General features: G+C 39.4%; 1 protein-coding gene and 1 long non-coding RNA gene across 4 annotated transcripts in view; one reads left to right on the plus strand and one right to left on the minus strand.

Moving 5' to 3' along the window:
• LOC149456550 (uncharacterized) overlaps window positions 1-12733 on the minus strand; it is a 60281-nt gene extending 47548 nt beyond the window's left edge. For all 3 annotated transcript variants that reach the window (XR_016313858.1, XR_016313859.1, XR_016313857.1), the window contains exon 1: window positions 12631-12733. This is a non-coding gene — a long non-coding RNA (uncharacterized LOC149456550). The remainder of the gene's footprint in view (window positions 1-12630) is intronic.
• Window positions 12734-13034: 301 nt separating this feature from the next.
• On the plus strand, window positions 13035-14150 carry LOC149456551 (uncharacterized). Its single transcript, XM_089684821.1, has one exon. It carries the CDS (start codon window positions 13035-13037, stop codon window positions 14148-14150), a length of 1116 nt encoding a protein of 371 aa, XP_089540947.1.
• Window positions 14151-18743: the final 4593 nt, after the last annotated feature.

Consider the following 18743-nt stretch of genomic DNA (forward strand, 5'->3'; position numbering starts at 1 on the left):
AGCAATGGTTTCTTTTCCCTTTTTGATGGTAGTGATGAGTGAATTTGCCCAGATTCTATTCTCTAAGGAAATTCAGCTAACCACAAAGACTAATCCCATTGGGGCTGGATGGCTGGGGGGGGGGGGTAGCGCTACTGGGGAATTGACTGTCAAAAAGACATAGGAAGTTGGGCACTGCCATGGGGACATGATACAAACATTTTGAAGAGATTGTCATTTTATGCAGTTTCCAGGGGCGACATTAAACGATAAGTTCAACTCTCATGACATGTTACATGTTACACCCATATTCAGGGTGTAACATGTAACATGTTATGAAAGCACTGGCACCCGCTCCCTGCCAATTCTCCCCTTTGACAGCTAGCAAAGGATCTTCTCCCCCCCGCTAGCTGACAAATTTCTCTGTGAATGACAAACAACAAGACCCAGCAGCTTTAGCGGCTGTCGGCTTGTAGTAGTCAATGAACTACCATGGCACTGTGGAGCACTGTGCTAGTTCATTGAATCTTCCTGTCAGTATATCTGCTTGCTTGTACATCCCATACGGGAAAGCAGATATACTGACAGATCTGAAGGAGACCTGTATGGCATCAATGATCTGCTGAGGCTCCTGCAGCAAAAATAATAAATGCACATTTTGTTTACCTGCAAAAAAATGTGCATTTATTATTTTTTATCAAAAGGTGAACGTATCCTTTAAGCATACTCAAAACATTTATATAACATTCCTGGTGTGGTGTTACAGAACAGTACAATTTTCATGGGCAGTCTCAGCAACAGTGTTTGGCCATGAATTTGATGTAGGTGCTCCTGTTTTTCATTGATGCAAATGTAATTATGACCAGCAGCAGGGTTTTTTAATGAGGGAGAATTGTCTGAATTGTACTACATAAAAAGAGTACAGGCAGAGGTTTTAATACATGTGTAGTGCGCATCTACAAAAATAAAAGTCCACAAACATCAGGTGAAAACAACAGTGATGTGCAAAACTTCTAAAAAAAAACAGTCCACCAACTCCATGAATGTATCTTGAAGAGATGACTAAGACACTCATGCCCTTCACCACAAAAAAGTTTGGCCTCTTACCAAGTATGAAAGATCCCCACCACAGAGATCAGCCAGGCATGTAATTAACAGACCCCAGACATTCATCAATGGCAATAGCAGGACACCAACTTCCAAGATTTAGCATATCAGATCAAGCAACATCCACACTCATGGAGGAAAACAGAGGCCACACATAATGTAAAAGGACCAAAAATGTATTTAACAATAGACAAGGTATATACAAGAATAGATAGGTACTTGCAGAGGTAAAAGAAAATACAGCATGTCACAGCATGTACTGATGCTCACCACTGGCCACATTGGGAGCGCGCTGAAGTCACAAGTTAAGCTCCCCCAATATGTTTCAAAGTATCATTAGGGGGACAGGGCTCCAACTGTAACTGCACAGCAGGCTCACAACAATCCAAGTCACAATTCTAGGCTTTAGAATAGCATCCACTCTGCCTCCATTGTTTTCAGATGGAATCACCTATTTACTGTTCTTGCAGCACTCAGGTGGGTCACAGTCTGTCTCAGCACTGGTCACCCCCCAGAAAAAGACCCTTCTGTAATGGTCATGTGTACTGGGCACTTGAATTGCTGTGTGTGTGTAGCTGCCATTTTGATCACGTCACAAGTCTGCTATGCTATTTCTTCATAAAAAAGTATTGTACAGTGCAGGGGCGGACTGAACATTTGGAAACTTGGGCACTGCCCGAGGGCCTGGGGTCAGTAGGGGGCCCCATGAGATGCCCCTGGTACCTTTTTTCATAGGCTTTATTGAGTTTGGGCAAGGACATAGGGGCCCCATGATCCCCTATTGCCCGGGGGCCCCATGAGTTGTCAGTCCGCCCCTGGTACAGTGACCTTCCCCAGTCCTCCCCCCCGTCCTTCAGTTTATACAGCACACAAACTGTTAACTGATGGCAGAATGCCACAATTTCAGCCTGAAAACCCTAATAAAACTCACTCTCCAAGCTTGAACAATCCAGAGAACTAACAGATATTCGCTCGTTAATAGCTCAGCTGAAGGGAATAGTTAATCCACATTTTTGCTAGAATGGTTAGCAGCCAAGACTCTAAAACTTCAGCATATTTCATAACTCATGAAATACAAACAGCACAGCCATAGCAAGGACATATGTCCCTCCCTCAGTTAATTTGTAGTGTTTTGAACCCTATGCTAGGAGGTACCAGAGTGGATTAGGCCTCCACACCCCTCCTATGAGAAATAAATATCCAAGACCTGTCATATTTATTCCCATTTCAAAGCTAATTTCATGCTGGACAATAATTTGCATGTTAGCAGACTGTATACAGTAGGCATTCAAAAATATGAAACTATATTTTTTGACCTTTTCATAACCATGGTGACCTCCCAGCCACAACCCCTAAACTGGATGATTGGTAAGATTGTCTCTGTCAATACCCCTTTGATACCACAGAAAAAGGGAATGCTAGGACCTTTTGATAGCTCTCGTGTACCATCAACCAAGGAACATCTGTCAAATTATGAGAGCTGATAACACCTTGCTCACCCTTGACTGAACTTTGCTAAAATCAAGGACTTTGCAAGTAGTTACTTGTTTTTCACCTCTTGTTTTGCTGTTGCTTATTCTCTTTATTTCTTTGTAACACTTTTTTTCTGTAAATATTTTATTTGCACTATTTTGACCTTTTCATTATTAAACCCTAATTTGAAAAGGGACCCTAGGGCTTTTAATGCAAACAAATAGAATCCGTCTCTTGAAGAGTGCTACTGTAGTATACATCTGTGAATTTACCTGTCCATGGTGACAGTGTGCGTTATAGACAGTTATTCTAAAATCATAGTTAATTTTAATAATATTTGAGTTCCTCCTTCTAAAAAAGCTGGTTGTGGCAGTTAAAGGATTAATTACTTAATAATTTAACCCAGTGACAATCGCTCTCAGGCTGCTGGCACCTAGATTGTTGTCCCGAGAGCTGGAAATTCTTTGTATAGGGGGAAACTGAGAGTGGCATTGTTATGTAAGTGATCACAGTGAAAGATTGGCCAGTTCATTGTCATGAGTTGGGCAGAAGGACAGGGGCCAGGCACTGCATTACTCACACCTTCTTTTTCCTTCAGCCCATGAAAACTATTCCATTTCCTCCCCTTTAACCACTTGCCCGCCTGAGGATTTACCCCCCTTCCTGACCAGGCCATTTTTTGTGTTACGGTACTACGTTACTTTAACTGACAATTGCGTGGTCATGCAACGCTGCACCCAAATGAAATTTGTGTCCTTTTTTGTCTTTTCTAAAAAAAAATCCAAATACGTGTAAATTAATTGGTTTACGTGAAAGTTATAGTGTTTACAAATGGTGGTATAGATACTGAAATTTTTTGTTATTTTTTATTTTTACTAGTATTGACGGCGATCAGCGACTCACAGCAGGACTGCGGTGGGCATTTTGACACTGTGGGGAACTGACTTGGTGTCACTGACATCCCCAGTGACACCAATACAGTGATCAGTGCTAAATAAAAAGCACTGACACTGTACTAATGGCACTGGGCAGGAACAGGTTAACATGAGGGGCAATCAAAGGGTTAATGGTGTGCTGTTTCACAGTAAGCTCTGTGTTTGTGCTTCACTGTAATCACATTGCTTTGGATAGCTGTGCTGTGCACAGCCATCCAAAGCAGTGTGCATGCGCTGACAGGGAGAACTGTATTATTTACCTCCCCATCGGAGATCCTTGGCAATCACCAGACGATGGCGAGTAATCACCAGGAGGGACACGGTGATTGACAGCTTCAGCCATGAATGACGGCGTGGGTAGGGCACGTGCACGCCTCGCGCACACCCCCTACCCAGAGATGTAAAATTACATATATACATGATTTTGCGCACCCGTGCTGCCCTGTTGCAGTATATCTGCTATAGGGCGGTCAGGAAGTTCCTTTCCCTTGGGAATTGTAGTTTCCAGACAACTTGTGGTTATAGCTCCATCTCTTCAGCAAACTACACTCCCCACAATCCTCCATGGTGTTCCTCAGAATATCTTGTAATCCATGTCCCCCTGGTGCCCTCTAGTGGAAGTAGGGCAGAATTAACACTGGCTATAACAGTTCCACATTAAGAGTCTCTGTTTGGTCTGTGCCTGTGTAGCAATCCTTGTTGTGCACACATGAACATAGAAACAACAGCCGACAGAGTGAGAGTGCAGCTACACCTCTCCTGCCAAGTAAGTATCAGACTATACATGAATGAAGAGACCACAGATGACACAGCAATGTAAAATTATGCAGCAGCAAGATCATTTTAAATAACAAGGGCAGGCCCAAATGTTACAAGAGACAAAGAGTACAGGCTGGAGCTTTATTACAAGAATAAATATATAATACAGAGGATACAACAGTGTAAAGCTGGCAAGCAACAGGACAGCTTTAATGAGGAATAATAGGCCTAACTGGTGTATGCCTAACTTTCATCTATGGGGATAGGGAGTGCAGTGAATATGTGTGATTTAATATGACATGGTTTAGGTGCATACCGTTGTTGCACTCGTTTTTTTTTTTTAAATGCTGCAGTGTCATACTGCAAACCAAAAGCAGCCATTAGAACAGATGGTCAGTAACAAGTGAATGTTGTGGGTTGAGCATCCCAAATTTAGAGAAAGGCCCTGTGAACATAAAATAAAAATTAAATTAAAAAAAAACACAAAGGAAATGAAAGCCACAAAACATCCGCCCTGAAAAAAAAGTAATTTAACCTAAAACGAAGACCTTATTAACATAAAAACAAATATGCCCCCAAATAAATAACATCCTCAAAATACCACCCCCAGAAATAAAAGTAACATTTTAAAACGTTGAAGTATTAAAAAAAAGTTTGCTATGGACAGGACAGCAATTAAAAATGGCCACTGACTTCAAAACCAATCACAAAATAAAATGAAAAACAAAAAATACCACAATGCGACTGCCCAAAGAGCTAACAATCAGAAATGAAGTATAGTTTGCTAAGTGACACTAATCTCTCCCTTTGCAGGTTGTCAGCTTTCTCTACAAGAGTTTGCAATTTACAGACAATATGACTGCCCTGTGCCCCCCACTTTTATAGTGAGAGAGATGACTTAAAGGGGAGCTCCACCCAAAAGGGGAAGTTCCACTTCAAGGACTGGTCCCCAGTTCCGCTTGAAAGATTAGCACCTTTGGGGAGTGGGGGGGAGCGGCTACCCAAAATTGACATGTACCCACTCCCACTTCTGCTGCGATCACCTAGTTGAGCGGAAGTGGAAGTCGCCCTCCCTCTCCGTAGTCTTCTGGGACACATGACAGGTCCCAGAAAACTACCGGACCATTCACAAAATGCAGTGCACACTCGCATGCGCAGTGAGCACCCGACTGCGAAGCCGCAAGCTGTCACAGCCGGATGCCCACACTGAAGATGCCGGTGCCGGGAATGCAAAGGAGCCAGTGAAACTGGCTGCAGGGGGGACAACATGGGATTGTGGGACAGGTAAGTGTCCATTTTTTAAAAGTCAGCAGCTACAGTTTTTGCAGCTGTCAACTTTTATTTATTTTTATTTTTCTCTTTAACTGAAAGTCCCCTTATTGGTTCTTCAAAGCCTGCTGGCCATAGTTCAAGGCCTTACAGTACATAATGGTTCTGAGTGAATCTGCGCATAAATTCACTAGGAACGTGAATCTCAAACCCTCAGGATTTCCTCAAACCTATGGTAATGGTGAATCAGAACATCAGCCCTAATTGAATTTCCTAGGAACAATGGCTACTCATATTAGAACCACATGTATTGACATTACTTTCAGCCTTAATGTCCTGAGTTTATCTGCTTTGATCAAGTGTAACCTTTCCATTTACATGTCAAAACCCCAGCTATGATTTAATGTCTGTGTCCTTATCTATTCATATTTACAGCAACCTTAAATCAAACTGACTTTATCTGGTTTTGTACGAAGGATATGATCTACATAGTAAATCAGTGTGTATTATTAATGGAAGCTAGGAGAGAAATGTTCTGCACATCTCTAAAGAGATTAGTAAACAAATCTTTACATTTTTGGTACAGCTAATAAATAGGATTTTTTTTTAAAGAAAGCTTAAGCTTCTGCCTAATTAATCAGCCGTAGCTTCATGAAGAAAACAAGGTACTGCTGTGGTAATGGGTAATATATGCTTGTAGACTAATTACTATGTATCTGATGGTCATGATATGATATGGAAGAGAGATTTTTATATCATATTTAATATCCGTCTCAAAGATACGGTTCAGAGGAAGTCATTAATCTTCTACATCAGTCACGGTGACTCTCTCTGAATAGGTAATTAGAAAGCAGGTAAAAAAAGCCCAATCTTAAAGAAATCCTAAAAATTTAGCTTTAACTAGTTAAGCATTCAAGTTACTTGATCATGAAAGTAAATGTATCTGAAAGTGTAATACCAACAAACAGCTTTACAAGATGCAACTCCATCCTAAGTTGGTTGACACCACACTTATCTCTAACACTAGAGTCAGCTGTTCTCTGACTTATATGAAGAAAAGCTAACTGTCACATAATTCATTGTGAACTTCAGCCATCTCTTCTGTGTAGCATTATGAAGACAAGATTGACATAAGAGCCAGTCCAACTGACAGAGATTAATGTGTTTACATCAACGGAGTGGACTGGCGCAGTAATTTCTAAGTGCTTAGCACAGTGGTCTTGCCGAGCTGGAATCATGGGTTTGATTTCCATTCCAACAAGCATAATAGCTGCATAGACTTTCCTCAGGGTACAACCTTCCTTTTACATTTCAAACTATGTAGGTTAAATGTCTTCTAAATCAAATTGGCCCTAGAGTATTAGTATTAAAGACCTTAGATTGCAAGCGTCTCCAGTCCCTGGATTTAATTTGAACACTTTGGAAAATACTAACAAAAAGTGCAAATTGGATAAGATTGCACTTTCAAGGACTTGGAAATGGATAAGATTGCACTTTCAAGGACTTTTAATTATATTTGTATAGAAATAATTATGTGCTAAAAAGACTTGAATGGAAATATTTAAAAAAAAGTAAAAAAAAAACTGTATGCTGTTGCTGATGATCAAGTATTAGCAGGAGTTTGGCTTCAATTTGTTACTGTATTTAAATCTGCTAGTCCATCTAACACTCCCCTCCCACCAGATTGACAATGCTGCTGTCCAAAATCACCCCCTGTGCTCATTCATCCAGAGTGTAGGCATTCTAATACATTAGGTGTGTTACTGGTCAGATCACCAGGTGAAAACAGAGGGGGAAAATACTAAAGAAGGAAAACTAATACAACCACTACATCTACTGATTTATAAGCTACAATATATTACATTTTTGGATTGAGGTTTAATACCACTTTAACTCAAAAAAATTTTGTAGATATATACCTACCTTTGGTTTAGTATACTTAATGTTTAAAACTGATACAACCAATAATAGCACTTCAAACATGTAGTGTTGCAAATATGTAGGCAATGACAAAACTGCAAGTGTAGCAAACTTATGGTCATGTAAGTACAATTCACTAAGCTATAGTGATCATTATTTCTTATAATGGCTGTTATTTTTAGCATTGACAGCCAATGAAAGCTGTAGCTAATGGTCATGTGGCCGACAACAGGTAAAATTATGGACAAAAAAATCACGCTTATTGAACTGAGTCTTCTGTCAGATACTTCATATTGCTTGGCCTTGCACCAAGCTGACTGGCCTGCTGCTCTGTAAAGACCAGATGCAGTGAGGCAGGTAGATAGGAATTGAAGGCAGTTTTATATATGGGCTGAATTCTATGATGATGATTGCAAACAAGATAAATAATAATAACAATACTACTGACATTATTAATTATTATCATTATTTAAGTTATCAAAAAATGTGACTGGATGCATTTTGAAATTTAAGGTAATATTTGTGGATTTTCTGTTGCTAGTGCCTATATGGCAGCATACATTTGGTTGTTGCCCTGCCCCCATCTAAAAAAGCCATTGCTCTGTTGCATAATTTAATAAATATTTCTTTGGTACACATTCCAAGTCATTAACTGTATGTATCCTGCTATATAGGCTCCAGGAAACTGGAAAATCAAAAAATAAAGATAAATTTCCTTTTGTGGTGCCTATCCAAGGCAGCATTTATTTTCCTCCACATTTTGTATCTTTGTACGAGACCGAAGAGGGAGCTATTAGACCAATGTTTTATAATGCTACAATTGATCCTTTTGGTTTGCATTGGGCTTGGAAGCAACCATATGTATGGATAAGCACCAAACAAGGAAAAATATGTTACGTGAGTATTTAATTTTCCAATATATAAAATATATCAGTCTAACAGGGCAAGAGTTTACTTTTAAAACCCAATCAATGCCATGATTATTAATACTGTTATGCAGTCAAGTTGTATACCAAGTAAAGATAATGACATTTATTTTTTTATGCTAATATGCATTTGTTTTTAATACTAGAGTGCAGAGGACTAGTTATTGAGCAATATGTCACAGCCCCTGTATATTATTCCAAACAACAGCATTCATGCTCCCTGAGAAGCTTTTTTAATTGGAGCACTCTGCAGTGGGATGCCATACTGCATTATTTTTTAGAATTGTAATATACTTTACTTGTTACACAGCCTGATTGCAGATAAATAATAAAAACCAAGACTTCAACTGGGCATTAAGCAGCTACATTAATGAACTACCAGAAGTGGCTGTCGGATGCCTAACCTGGCTCTAGCCCAGGGTTTCTCAACCAGGGTTCCTCCAGAGGTTGCTAGGGGTCCCTTGAGAAATGAGAAATTTCTGCTTCTCAGATTCTACTGACACCATTGATATTTTCAGCTATCCGTAAGGGGATAATTCTTCCTGATGACCACAAGTGTAAGGAGCATTCTTCCCACTGACCATCACACTAATGTACCATGAGTTCAAGATATAGTAATTTTTTAGTACGGGTTCCCTGAGACAGGAAAGTTATTTCAAGGGTTCCTCTGTGTTGAAAAATTTGAGAAAGGCTGCTCTAGCCTATGCTGATTATTAAGCCGTGAGCTAAAATTAGCTACAGAATCCCAGTTCAAAAGGGACAGGTGTGATACATATGTGACATTGGTGTATAGAATGTATGTGTGAAGGATGACTGACACTCAATTGCCATAATTTTAGTAGGATATATCAGTGAAGAGGTAACTAGAGTTTAGAATAATAAGACAAGGACATTGTTAAAATCTATCAAGGCTAGATCTATGATTCATAGTTACCAGATGTGCAGTCACAATCAGTCAAGGATTTATAGTTACAAGATATATAGTCGAACAAGTCAAGGTTAATAGTCACAATAGTTACACAGAGTCTACTGCGCATGGCAGTAGACAAGGACACTGCAAATTATGTATATAAAAGACGGGGTATTCTAGGGGAATTCGGGACTCGTTGACGTGCCTTGCGGTGATTTCCCGCATTTTCCCTTTGCTGATTGCTGAGTCCCCCAATCGTTGGGCAACGGGTGATGCTACAATATCCGGAGATGTATTGATGTTTTATTCTTGCTATAATATGATCTAAATATGATTTGCAATTCTGACAATTCTTATGTTATTATACTAACAGAACTTATTCAATAAATCATGTTTTGCTTTAATATTTATTAAGCCTAATCCGTGTATTAGTGAGCGATTGTAGTAGTGTTAAAAACACTTTGTTTTGAGGCAAAACATAAATTGGCGTAGTCGGCAGGATGCCAGGTAGATATACCTCCTATTAAGAAAGGTTGTTTAAAAAAGTAAGATTTACACATTGGTCCTCAGGCATAGGGAAACCTCTGTGCATATTTTTATATACCTGGCATTCTAACGAACCTAATATGTTTAAACGAGAAAATAAGGAGGTTAAAGTGGAGATTCCCGGCTGGACCGAGGCTCCATATGATATTTTAGCACAGGAATTGTCAGGTGCAGGGTGTACAGAATCGTGGGATAGTAGGTATCGAACCCCTTGATGTTGTAAATGTACTCAAGGGGGTCCCTGCCAAGGCAGGTGATGCAGTAGCTTTAGGTTTAAAAGGTATCGAACCCCTTGATGTTGTAAATGTACTTCAGGGGATCCCTGCCAAGGCAGGTGATGTAGTAGCTTTCGGCAGACGCAGTTGGATTTTGCTAACTGCATACAGGAAGATTCATAAGAAATGACATCAGGTAATGAAGGATTACCATCAACTAGAGCAGAAGACCATAGAACAAGAAGGTAAAATTGTTCTTCTGCAATGTGGGCAAAAATTGTTGAAAGATAAATTAGAACATTATCAAAATATAGCCGAGATAGCAGCAGTAAAAGTGGCCCAAAATAAGTATAGGAAACAAAGGGGAAGGGTGAACCATGGAAAAGTCCATTGGGCAATAGCAGCAGTCACAGTTGATTGGAATCCAGATAAGTGGGATGCTGATGTGTGGGATTCTTCATCTAGCAATGATTGGGATGATTGCCCTGGAGGACCAATTGCTGGGAAATCCATCCGGCCAAAATACAAGGTCCGTCTCAGGTAGTGAAATTACTGGGGATACAGTGGAATAAGGGGCACAGAGAGATCTTGCCCAAAGCAAGAAAAGAAAAAAAAATGTGAAATGTCTTAGTAAATGGATAAAATGTTATGATTTTGATGCATCATTAGACAAGGATTTTTGTGTTAAGCTATGTAGGAGAATTAAAACTGAAGCCGGCACTAAAAACATAGGCAACAGGTGCTCATGAATGAAATGAAAATAGAACAAATGGGTATAGCATTGACCGAGTTGTGTGAGTCTACTACTGACTATGAGTGTTGTATATAAATACATAACATATCTGTTGAGACCCCAGACTGCTATGAAGTCATAGAGAACCATAGAGACCTGGTAAATGTTTTACAAGCTTGATGTTTTAAGAAAATAGATATGCTGATTTTGTTGTTTTTTACTAACATTCGTATTTATGTTGTTGCTAAACTGCATGTGCATTTGTAAAATGTCTTTAAAGAACCCGGATTTTAACTATATTGATAAGAATAAGAGAAGTGTTTAATAAGGATGGAACGGATGTGTATGCTGTTGAGAAAGATACATAGTAAGGAAGTGTGGGGAAAAGATGTGTGGCAGGACATTGAAAGTTTTGTTCAAAACATGACTGTAACTGTTTATAATGTGGATGCTCATGTCCTTCTTGACTCATTAGAACGTTTGCTTAATTCTCAAGCAGACACTGCTGCAGCCATATCCAAAACATCCAATGCAGAAAGAGAAGCTGAAATTCAGGAAACATGGCTGCAGGGCACAACCCTTTGGGCTCACCAAAAAAGTGGACATCTTGGAGAAAAGGCCACTTACAGGTGGGGATACCATTAACTATGGACATAATTAAATCCATCATCCTTAAGTGTCCAGTATGTCAACATGTACAGAAAAGAGAAGTCCCACACACAGTAATGGGACACATTGGAAGAGGTAAGTTGCCAGGTCAGATATGACAGATGGATTTCATCGGACCTCTCCCAGCAAGCAGGGGATGTAAGTATATTTGCACGGTGGTAGATACTTACTCAGGTTATCTAGTAGGGTTCCCCTGCAAAGCTGCTACTCAATGGAGTACTTTGAGGACTACAGAAGTGATAACCCAATATTATGGTACTCCTTTACAAATTCAGACAGACAATGGTTCCCACTTCACAGGACAACAGGTAAAAGATTATGCCATGCAGCATAACATTGAATGGGTGTACTACATTCCCTACTACCCTCAATCAGCTGGGTTGGTGGAGCGAATGAATGGTATACTAAAATCCACTTTAAAGAAGTTGCAAGGGTCTGATGCATATGGTCAATGGCGAAATAATCTGTCAGAGGTCTTACAGATAATTAACAATAGACCTGTGACAGATTCTACCACTCCTCTAATGAGAATGCTGACACCTAATTTGACCATTAATGCAGTAAAAATAGAAACCCTGATATACTGGAAAATGCATGAGAAAGCTAAAACACCTCTTAGGGCATCTCCAGAGGCAGCTGGATTGGACCTATATTCCATTGAGACCATGGTGATCCCACCAGGAAAGGTAAGAATAATCTCAACAGGTATAGGCTGTCAGATTCCTCTGGGACATTATGGCCAATTAGCAACTATATCAAGTATGGCGGTCCGTGGAGCTGTAGTTCTGGGAGGGGTAATAGATGCTGATTACCAGGGAGAAATCAAAGTAGTGATAATTAACCTTAGCACTGAAGCTATGATTTTAACAGCCCAGGACCAAGTAGCTCAGTTACTTTTGATTTCTTTATATATTGCTAACATTAAAGAGGGAGAGGCCCCCACAACATTGACAGTGAGAGGAGATCAAGGTTTTGGTTCCACTAACACAGTTAATGTAGGGGCTAAAATTTGGGTACAGGGGGCATTTGGTCCCCCAGAACCTGCAGAAGTAATAGCTGTAGGTAAGGATCCCACCCTACTGATCATGAAACCAGGTAGAGAAAAGTGGGAATATGTCCCACAAGAAAAATGTTACTTGCGAGAATGATTCATACTGTATTGTCTTTCACAGAGCAACAATGTACTTACCTTCAGTTTTGGAATCCTTGGTATCGTGTAGTTGGTCGAATTAGAGGTCGGAGCGTGGACTCCGGGAGTTTAAGTAACAGATACAGGCAATGCCAGAATGAGCTGGGGTTGGAAAACCATGCGTACGAATAGAACTCAAGATGATTTTATATGCCCAGCTAATCAGCCCTGCCTCATTCTAAATATAACCTTCAATGGTACTGTATGGACAGGAGCTCCGATAGAGGGTTACAAGCCAACATATGCGGTTCATGGAAATGAAGGTGTGATAAATGTAATCTCTGAAGTTAGCATTTGCTGTTGCCAACAGGAAGCAAGCTTCATTTATTTGTCAGCTGCAGATAGGAGGTCGTAACAAAAAACTGTACCGCAAAGACTAAACCAAGTACTATTTTTCTAAATGGATGCCTACTATATTTTATCCAGTTAGTATAGCTGCTGGAGTTGATAACATGATGCTTCATTTAACAAATGCTTCAAATAATTTTGCAAAAGGTTTTGACACTAATGTTGCAAGATTTATTATCTGGACGGTGTGTACATTGCAAACCATGTATGAGCAACAACAAAAAGTTAATATGCAGGCTACGTTGATGACCGGAAATGAATTAGTATGGAGGACTGTGTTCAACAAGAATGTCCCCATAGATATGTGGATACACTTGGATGCTCAAAAGATGATTTGTAATGATACTACCTGCCCTGGGACAATAATAATATATAATATTACTAAATCAACTATATTGTGTAAATTTGTTGTGATGCCTTTGATTATTGGTGCGCCTGGCGCTCAACATTATTGGAGCCCAGAATTATATGGCACCCATGTAGATAATGATAATAAGACTCATGATCTTTCTTTTTGCGATACTTTAGAGGGAAAAATCTGTAAGCTACAGTCTTCTGTATATGAGCCATGTTTGTTACAGAACACTGTAAATATATGTAAATGGACCATCTTACCTATTTCCTATGAGATGATGATTGAAATAGCTCCGCAAACTGTGTGTATGGTGACTAACACTCCTGTGGTAAAGGGAATGAAAGTTCCCTTCTCAGGCTGTGTTAGTAACCTGTCTTCTTTAATTTGGCACAATGAAACCTTTATATTACAGGGTGACAAGGAAGAACCAGTCCAAGAATATTGGAAGGGTTTTTCATTGGAGATCCCCAATTGGGAGTTCAATTTAACGGTTTTGAAACAATTAATGAATGAATCAATAGAAGTCCAACATATCAAATATTTAAATAAGAAGATTGCACAACACATTGTGACTGCGACCATAGTAGGTGGAAAATTGATAAAAGTGGGGTCTAGTATAGCGGAAGCTACTTCCCATCACTGGTGGGATGTGTTTCTAGGCTATTTCCCTTCAGCTACTAAGGTTCTAGATTTTCTGGTTCACCCTCTACTGATTATTATGATTATAATAGTTTTATTAAATCTATGGAACTGTTATATAGCTTACAAACTATTTTGCAAGCGACTAATTATGGTCATGGCAACTTATGTCACTTGAGTTTCAATCAAGGACCAATTGTGATACATATGTGACTGTCAGGGCAGGGCTGTGGAACGGACAGGTAGGCCTAGTGGCAGGGTAACGCACTGACTGACGACAACCACCACCAACAGACCGAAGTCCCTCAGGGCGCGTAGTCTAAGTCCCAGGCTGCCCTTCACCAGGGCCCCTGATGGTGGGGATGGACTTGACACAGCCAGGAACCAGGTCGCAGCCCCCGAGACACCCCGGCTGCGGTAATGGCCGCCGCCAATGGCGTGTAGTTGGTAAGAATGACAATAGCATAGTCAGGCAGGCCGGGTCGACAACAACGTGACAAAACGGTACAGAACAGTAGACAGAGAATCACAGGTCACGGGCCGGGTTCAGCAACGGAAGGTCAGATCAAAGGAAAACACAGAGAATGGTCTAGTCACAAGCCGAGTTAGATACCAGAAGAGTCACGAGAGTATACACAGAGCTGCAGCAAGACAAAGACACAAGACACAAGTGCAAAGAGCATGTGGGGATCACAGGCTTATATGTACTCAGCCACACCCCTCTGGGGGATGGACCTCAGAGACCTGAAGGCATAAAAGACTCCCACCATGCTCTGCAGGAACCCAAGATGGACACCAGTACATGAAGCCGCACAGTCTCTGGGAAAAGGTAGGACCTTTACAGTGACATGGGTGTATAGAATGTATGTGTGAAGGATGATTGACACTCAATTGCCATAATTTTAGTAGGATATATCAGTGGAGGGGTAACTAGAGTTTAGAATAATAAGACAAGGACATTGTTAAAATCTATCAAGGCTAGAACTATGATTCATAGTTACCAGATGTGCAGTCACAATCAGTCAAGGATTTATAGTTACGAGATATATAGTCAAACAAGTCAAGGTTAATAGTCACAATAGTTACACAAACAAAATCTACTGCGCATGGCAGTAGACAAGGACACTGCAAATTATGTATATAAAAGACGGGGGATTCCAGGGGAATTCGGGACTCATTGAAGATGCGGCAGACGTGCCTTGCAATGATTTCCCGGATTTCCCCTTTGCTGATTGCTGAGTCCCCCAATCGTTGGTCAACGGGTGATGCTACAATATCCGGTGATGTATTGATGCTGTATTCTTGCTATAATATGATCTAAATATGATTTGCAATTCTGACAATTCTTATGTTATTATACTAACAGAACTTATTCAATAAATCATGTTTTGCTGTAATATTTATTAAACCTAATCAGTGTATTATTGAGCGATTGTAGTAGTGTTAAAAACACTTTGTTTTGAGGCAAAACAGACAGGGTTAACTGAAATAACTGGAGCTGCATATGAACTGTATTGCAATAAACAGGTTCACCTACCAATATACCGGATGGTGACCACTACTACTAATATACTGGAAGATGACCACTACACACATGCAGTAGCACATAAATGGTTAACTAGACTGAACTAGGGTCTCTAATAAGCGTGCTAAGATATGTACATTGTGAAATAAATATACAGCAAATGATAACTGGTAAGGTTTTTAAGGTCATTGCTAAGAAAATTCATAGGAAATTAATATGCATGTGCCATCAATTAACTTGCCCTTAACATTTTGCAAAATATTTGTAAAATATCATTTTTCTTCTACCTAATAGCCAATGTACCAGCATGCTAGCACAATACAAAAGAAATACCTAATTAGTACAGGCTTTCAGACATATTTAACACTCATTGGAAAGACCACTTTATATAGTAATTGAGCATAGTGTGAGCGCTCTACTGGATAACAAAGACATACATCCTCAGTGACCCCACTTGAGCTGATTAAAAAGCTAACTTTATAGCTGAGAAAAGAGAATATTGTCAGTGTGAAGACAGAATCAATGCACTAAAGTAGTCTAAATTAACTCTTATATTTAAATATCTTAATCAGTGTTCTTGAGAGTTGATCATCACTTTTAAGATCAAGACAGCTAACATTTCTCTGAACTAGGTAAAATTGTAATATTTCTGATGAGCGAACGTTACCATCAGAGTTCCCCTGGTGAATCAAATCCTACATTAAATGGAATGCCCTCCATAGACATATGCAAATAAAGGTACTTTTTTTATAAACACATTTTTCTTCAAGATCCATTGAAATCAAAACCATGATGTTGTCCCCTTCAGCCATCCATGGGACATCTAATTAAAAATATCATGGGTTGCTTTAGCGGTGTTGAAGCACATTTTCTGCCCTGAGGGTAATCATAGTCCTAGTTAGTGTTATGTCAGATGAAGTTAGAAAATAACCATTCAAAAAAAGATGGGGGGGGGGGGCAAGTTTAATGTTAGAATCAGGCATAATTAGACTCTTGAAGTGAAATGTGAGATTTCATCATTCCTCTTCTCTTCTACTTTATTTCTATAGCAGATAAAAAAGTGAGTATATACATTAAACATTGTACTATACTAGTGGAAATGAAAACTGTAACATTAATGTTATTTACAGATTTGATTAAACCTTGTAACATAATTGTATAAATTGTTCCTAATGTAATTGGAAAAGTCATTCAATTTACTAAGAGAATATAAATAAATTGTATAGCTTTTATTTAGAGCAGTACATTTATTTATTCTGTGAAATTGAAGGGAAAAAAATAGTAACCTTGCAGTGCGGGGGAGAAGACATCAGGATGGAGAGCGGGGGTGGCTGGTAACCATGTGTTTACCAGCCCTCTTCCTTTCCTTGAATGAATACAGTCAACAATCAGTACTAATTTCTTCTGTATTCATTCATCACTGAAGTATAGTAAGCAGTGTTTACTAAACCACAGTTTGTGAATGGATAGGAGTCTCTATACAGACTCCTACTCATTCAACTACAGTGCAGCTCAGGTTGCAGAGAAAGGGACTGCATTCCCTTTCTCTGTCTTAAAAAAGAGACATTAGGGGGTCTGTTTAGACCCCTGATGTATATCCAAAGCCCCCCCCCAAAAAAAAATATTAAAATATATTTTTTTATTTCAAAATTGTAGAAAATATTTATTTTATATTTATTCAATACAAATACAAAAACTTGTAAGAGTAAGTTTAGACATGCATCCAAATGTCCCTTGCTGCTGGAGCCCAATATGCATTCGGATCATGTTCCAGAAGCTACTGACGGGCAGGGAAGAAGCAACTTGACGCCTCCTCATCACCTGTTTTAACCCTGTTTGCACACAGTTGTGGGACTTTTTAGGTGCTTCCCTATTGAATGAGTGAATATAAATGTGTAGCGTTTGGAAGGTCTCATCACCACAAGTCATGTCCACTTTGCCTTGGGTGAGAAGCAAAGCATCACAGCTGCGGCTATTGCAACTTAAGGGGGGCAGTTGGCTGGCGAGAGAAAAGCAACATTTTTTGCTTTTTGATTTCATAAGTGTAAACATTCAAGCGTGTCGTGCTACACTGAGGAATTGTTTAGCCACACAGGAATGCAGTGGTGTTCCATGTATCCCCATGCAGGCTGTCCCATTGATGTCAATTGAGGCACAGCAGCTGCATGGGAATGCATTCATTGATCTCAACTGGGACACAGAGGCTGCATGGAAACAGCCACTGTGCCCAACTTGACATCCATGTGCATGCATGTCCCTGAACTCACACTGTCTGCATTTGTACCTACACCACATGGATGTCAGGTGTGTCAATGCAGCTGCTGCATTCCAATTGCAATGAACAGGACTGCCTGCACAGGAATACGCAGAACACCTGTGCATCCCTGTTCAGGGAAACATGGCTCAACATGGGAATACGCTTTAGTACACCCCATGTGAACGAGGCCTTAGCAGGAATTTAGCAGGAATTTTGTACGTTATTTTGAGTTCATATGTGCAAATAATAAGGATTTTAGTGTTTCTTAGTGAAAATAGCAATTTGGTAAACATTTCCGCAAACTTCATAGGCCTTAAAAATCAGTAGCACCTTCTTTTTATTCTACTGGCCATGTGCTTTCAGAAAATATATGGCTTGGGGGGGGGGGGGTCTTTTATAAACTCTGAAAGCTGTAACTCAAAAATAAAAACTTCCAGATTTTTAGAGAAATTTGATTATTTTAAATTTTGCGTAAATTTGATTTTCACCTTTTAGCAAAAAGGCGCAAGTTCAATTGTGCAAATATTTGTTATTTATTAACTCAATAATGGTTAAGCTTTTATATTTAGTAGGAATTTAGCAAGTATTCTGTAAAATTTGCTGTTTGTATTTACTAATAATGATTTTAGTGTATTATTAGTGAAAATATTGTTTTGATGTATATTTGTGCAAGTATTGCGGGACCTTAAAAATCAGTAGTACTTTCTTTTTACTCTACAGGTCATGTGCTTTCAGAAAATATACGGGGGGTCTTTTACAAGCTCTGAAAGTTGTAAGGGAAAAATTAAAACCTCGTGATTTGTAGAGAAATTTGGCAATTTACAGTTTTGGTACATTCAATTTCACAAAAAAGCGCAATTTACAAATATTTGTTATTTATTAACACAGTACATGTTAAGCTTTTATATTTAGTAGGATTTTACTGGGAATATTGTAAAATTTGCTGTGTTTGTATCTGATAATAATGATTTTAATGTCTTTTTAACGAA

This window comes from Staurois parvus, unplaced genomic scaffold (genome assembly GCF_062004578.1).
Source record: "Staurois parvus isolate SC_StPar_1 unplaced genomic scaffold, SC_StPar_1.0 ptg000358l, whole genome shotgun sequence".
Taxonomy (NCBI): domain Eukaryota; kingdom Metazoa; phylum Chordata; class Amphibia; order Anura; family Ranidae; genus Staurois; species Staurois parvus.

Bases quoted from the DNA above. Each gene is read 5' to 3' on its own strand.
- LOC149456551 (XM_089684821.1), top strand. From the start codon at position 13,035: ATGCCTACTATATTTTATCCAGTTAGTATAGCTGCTGGAGTTGATAAC.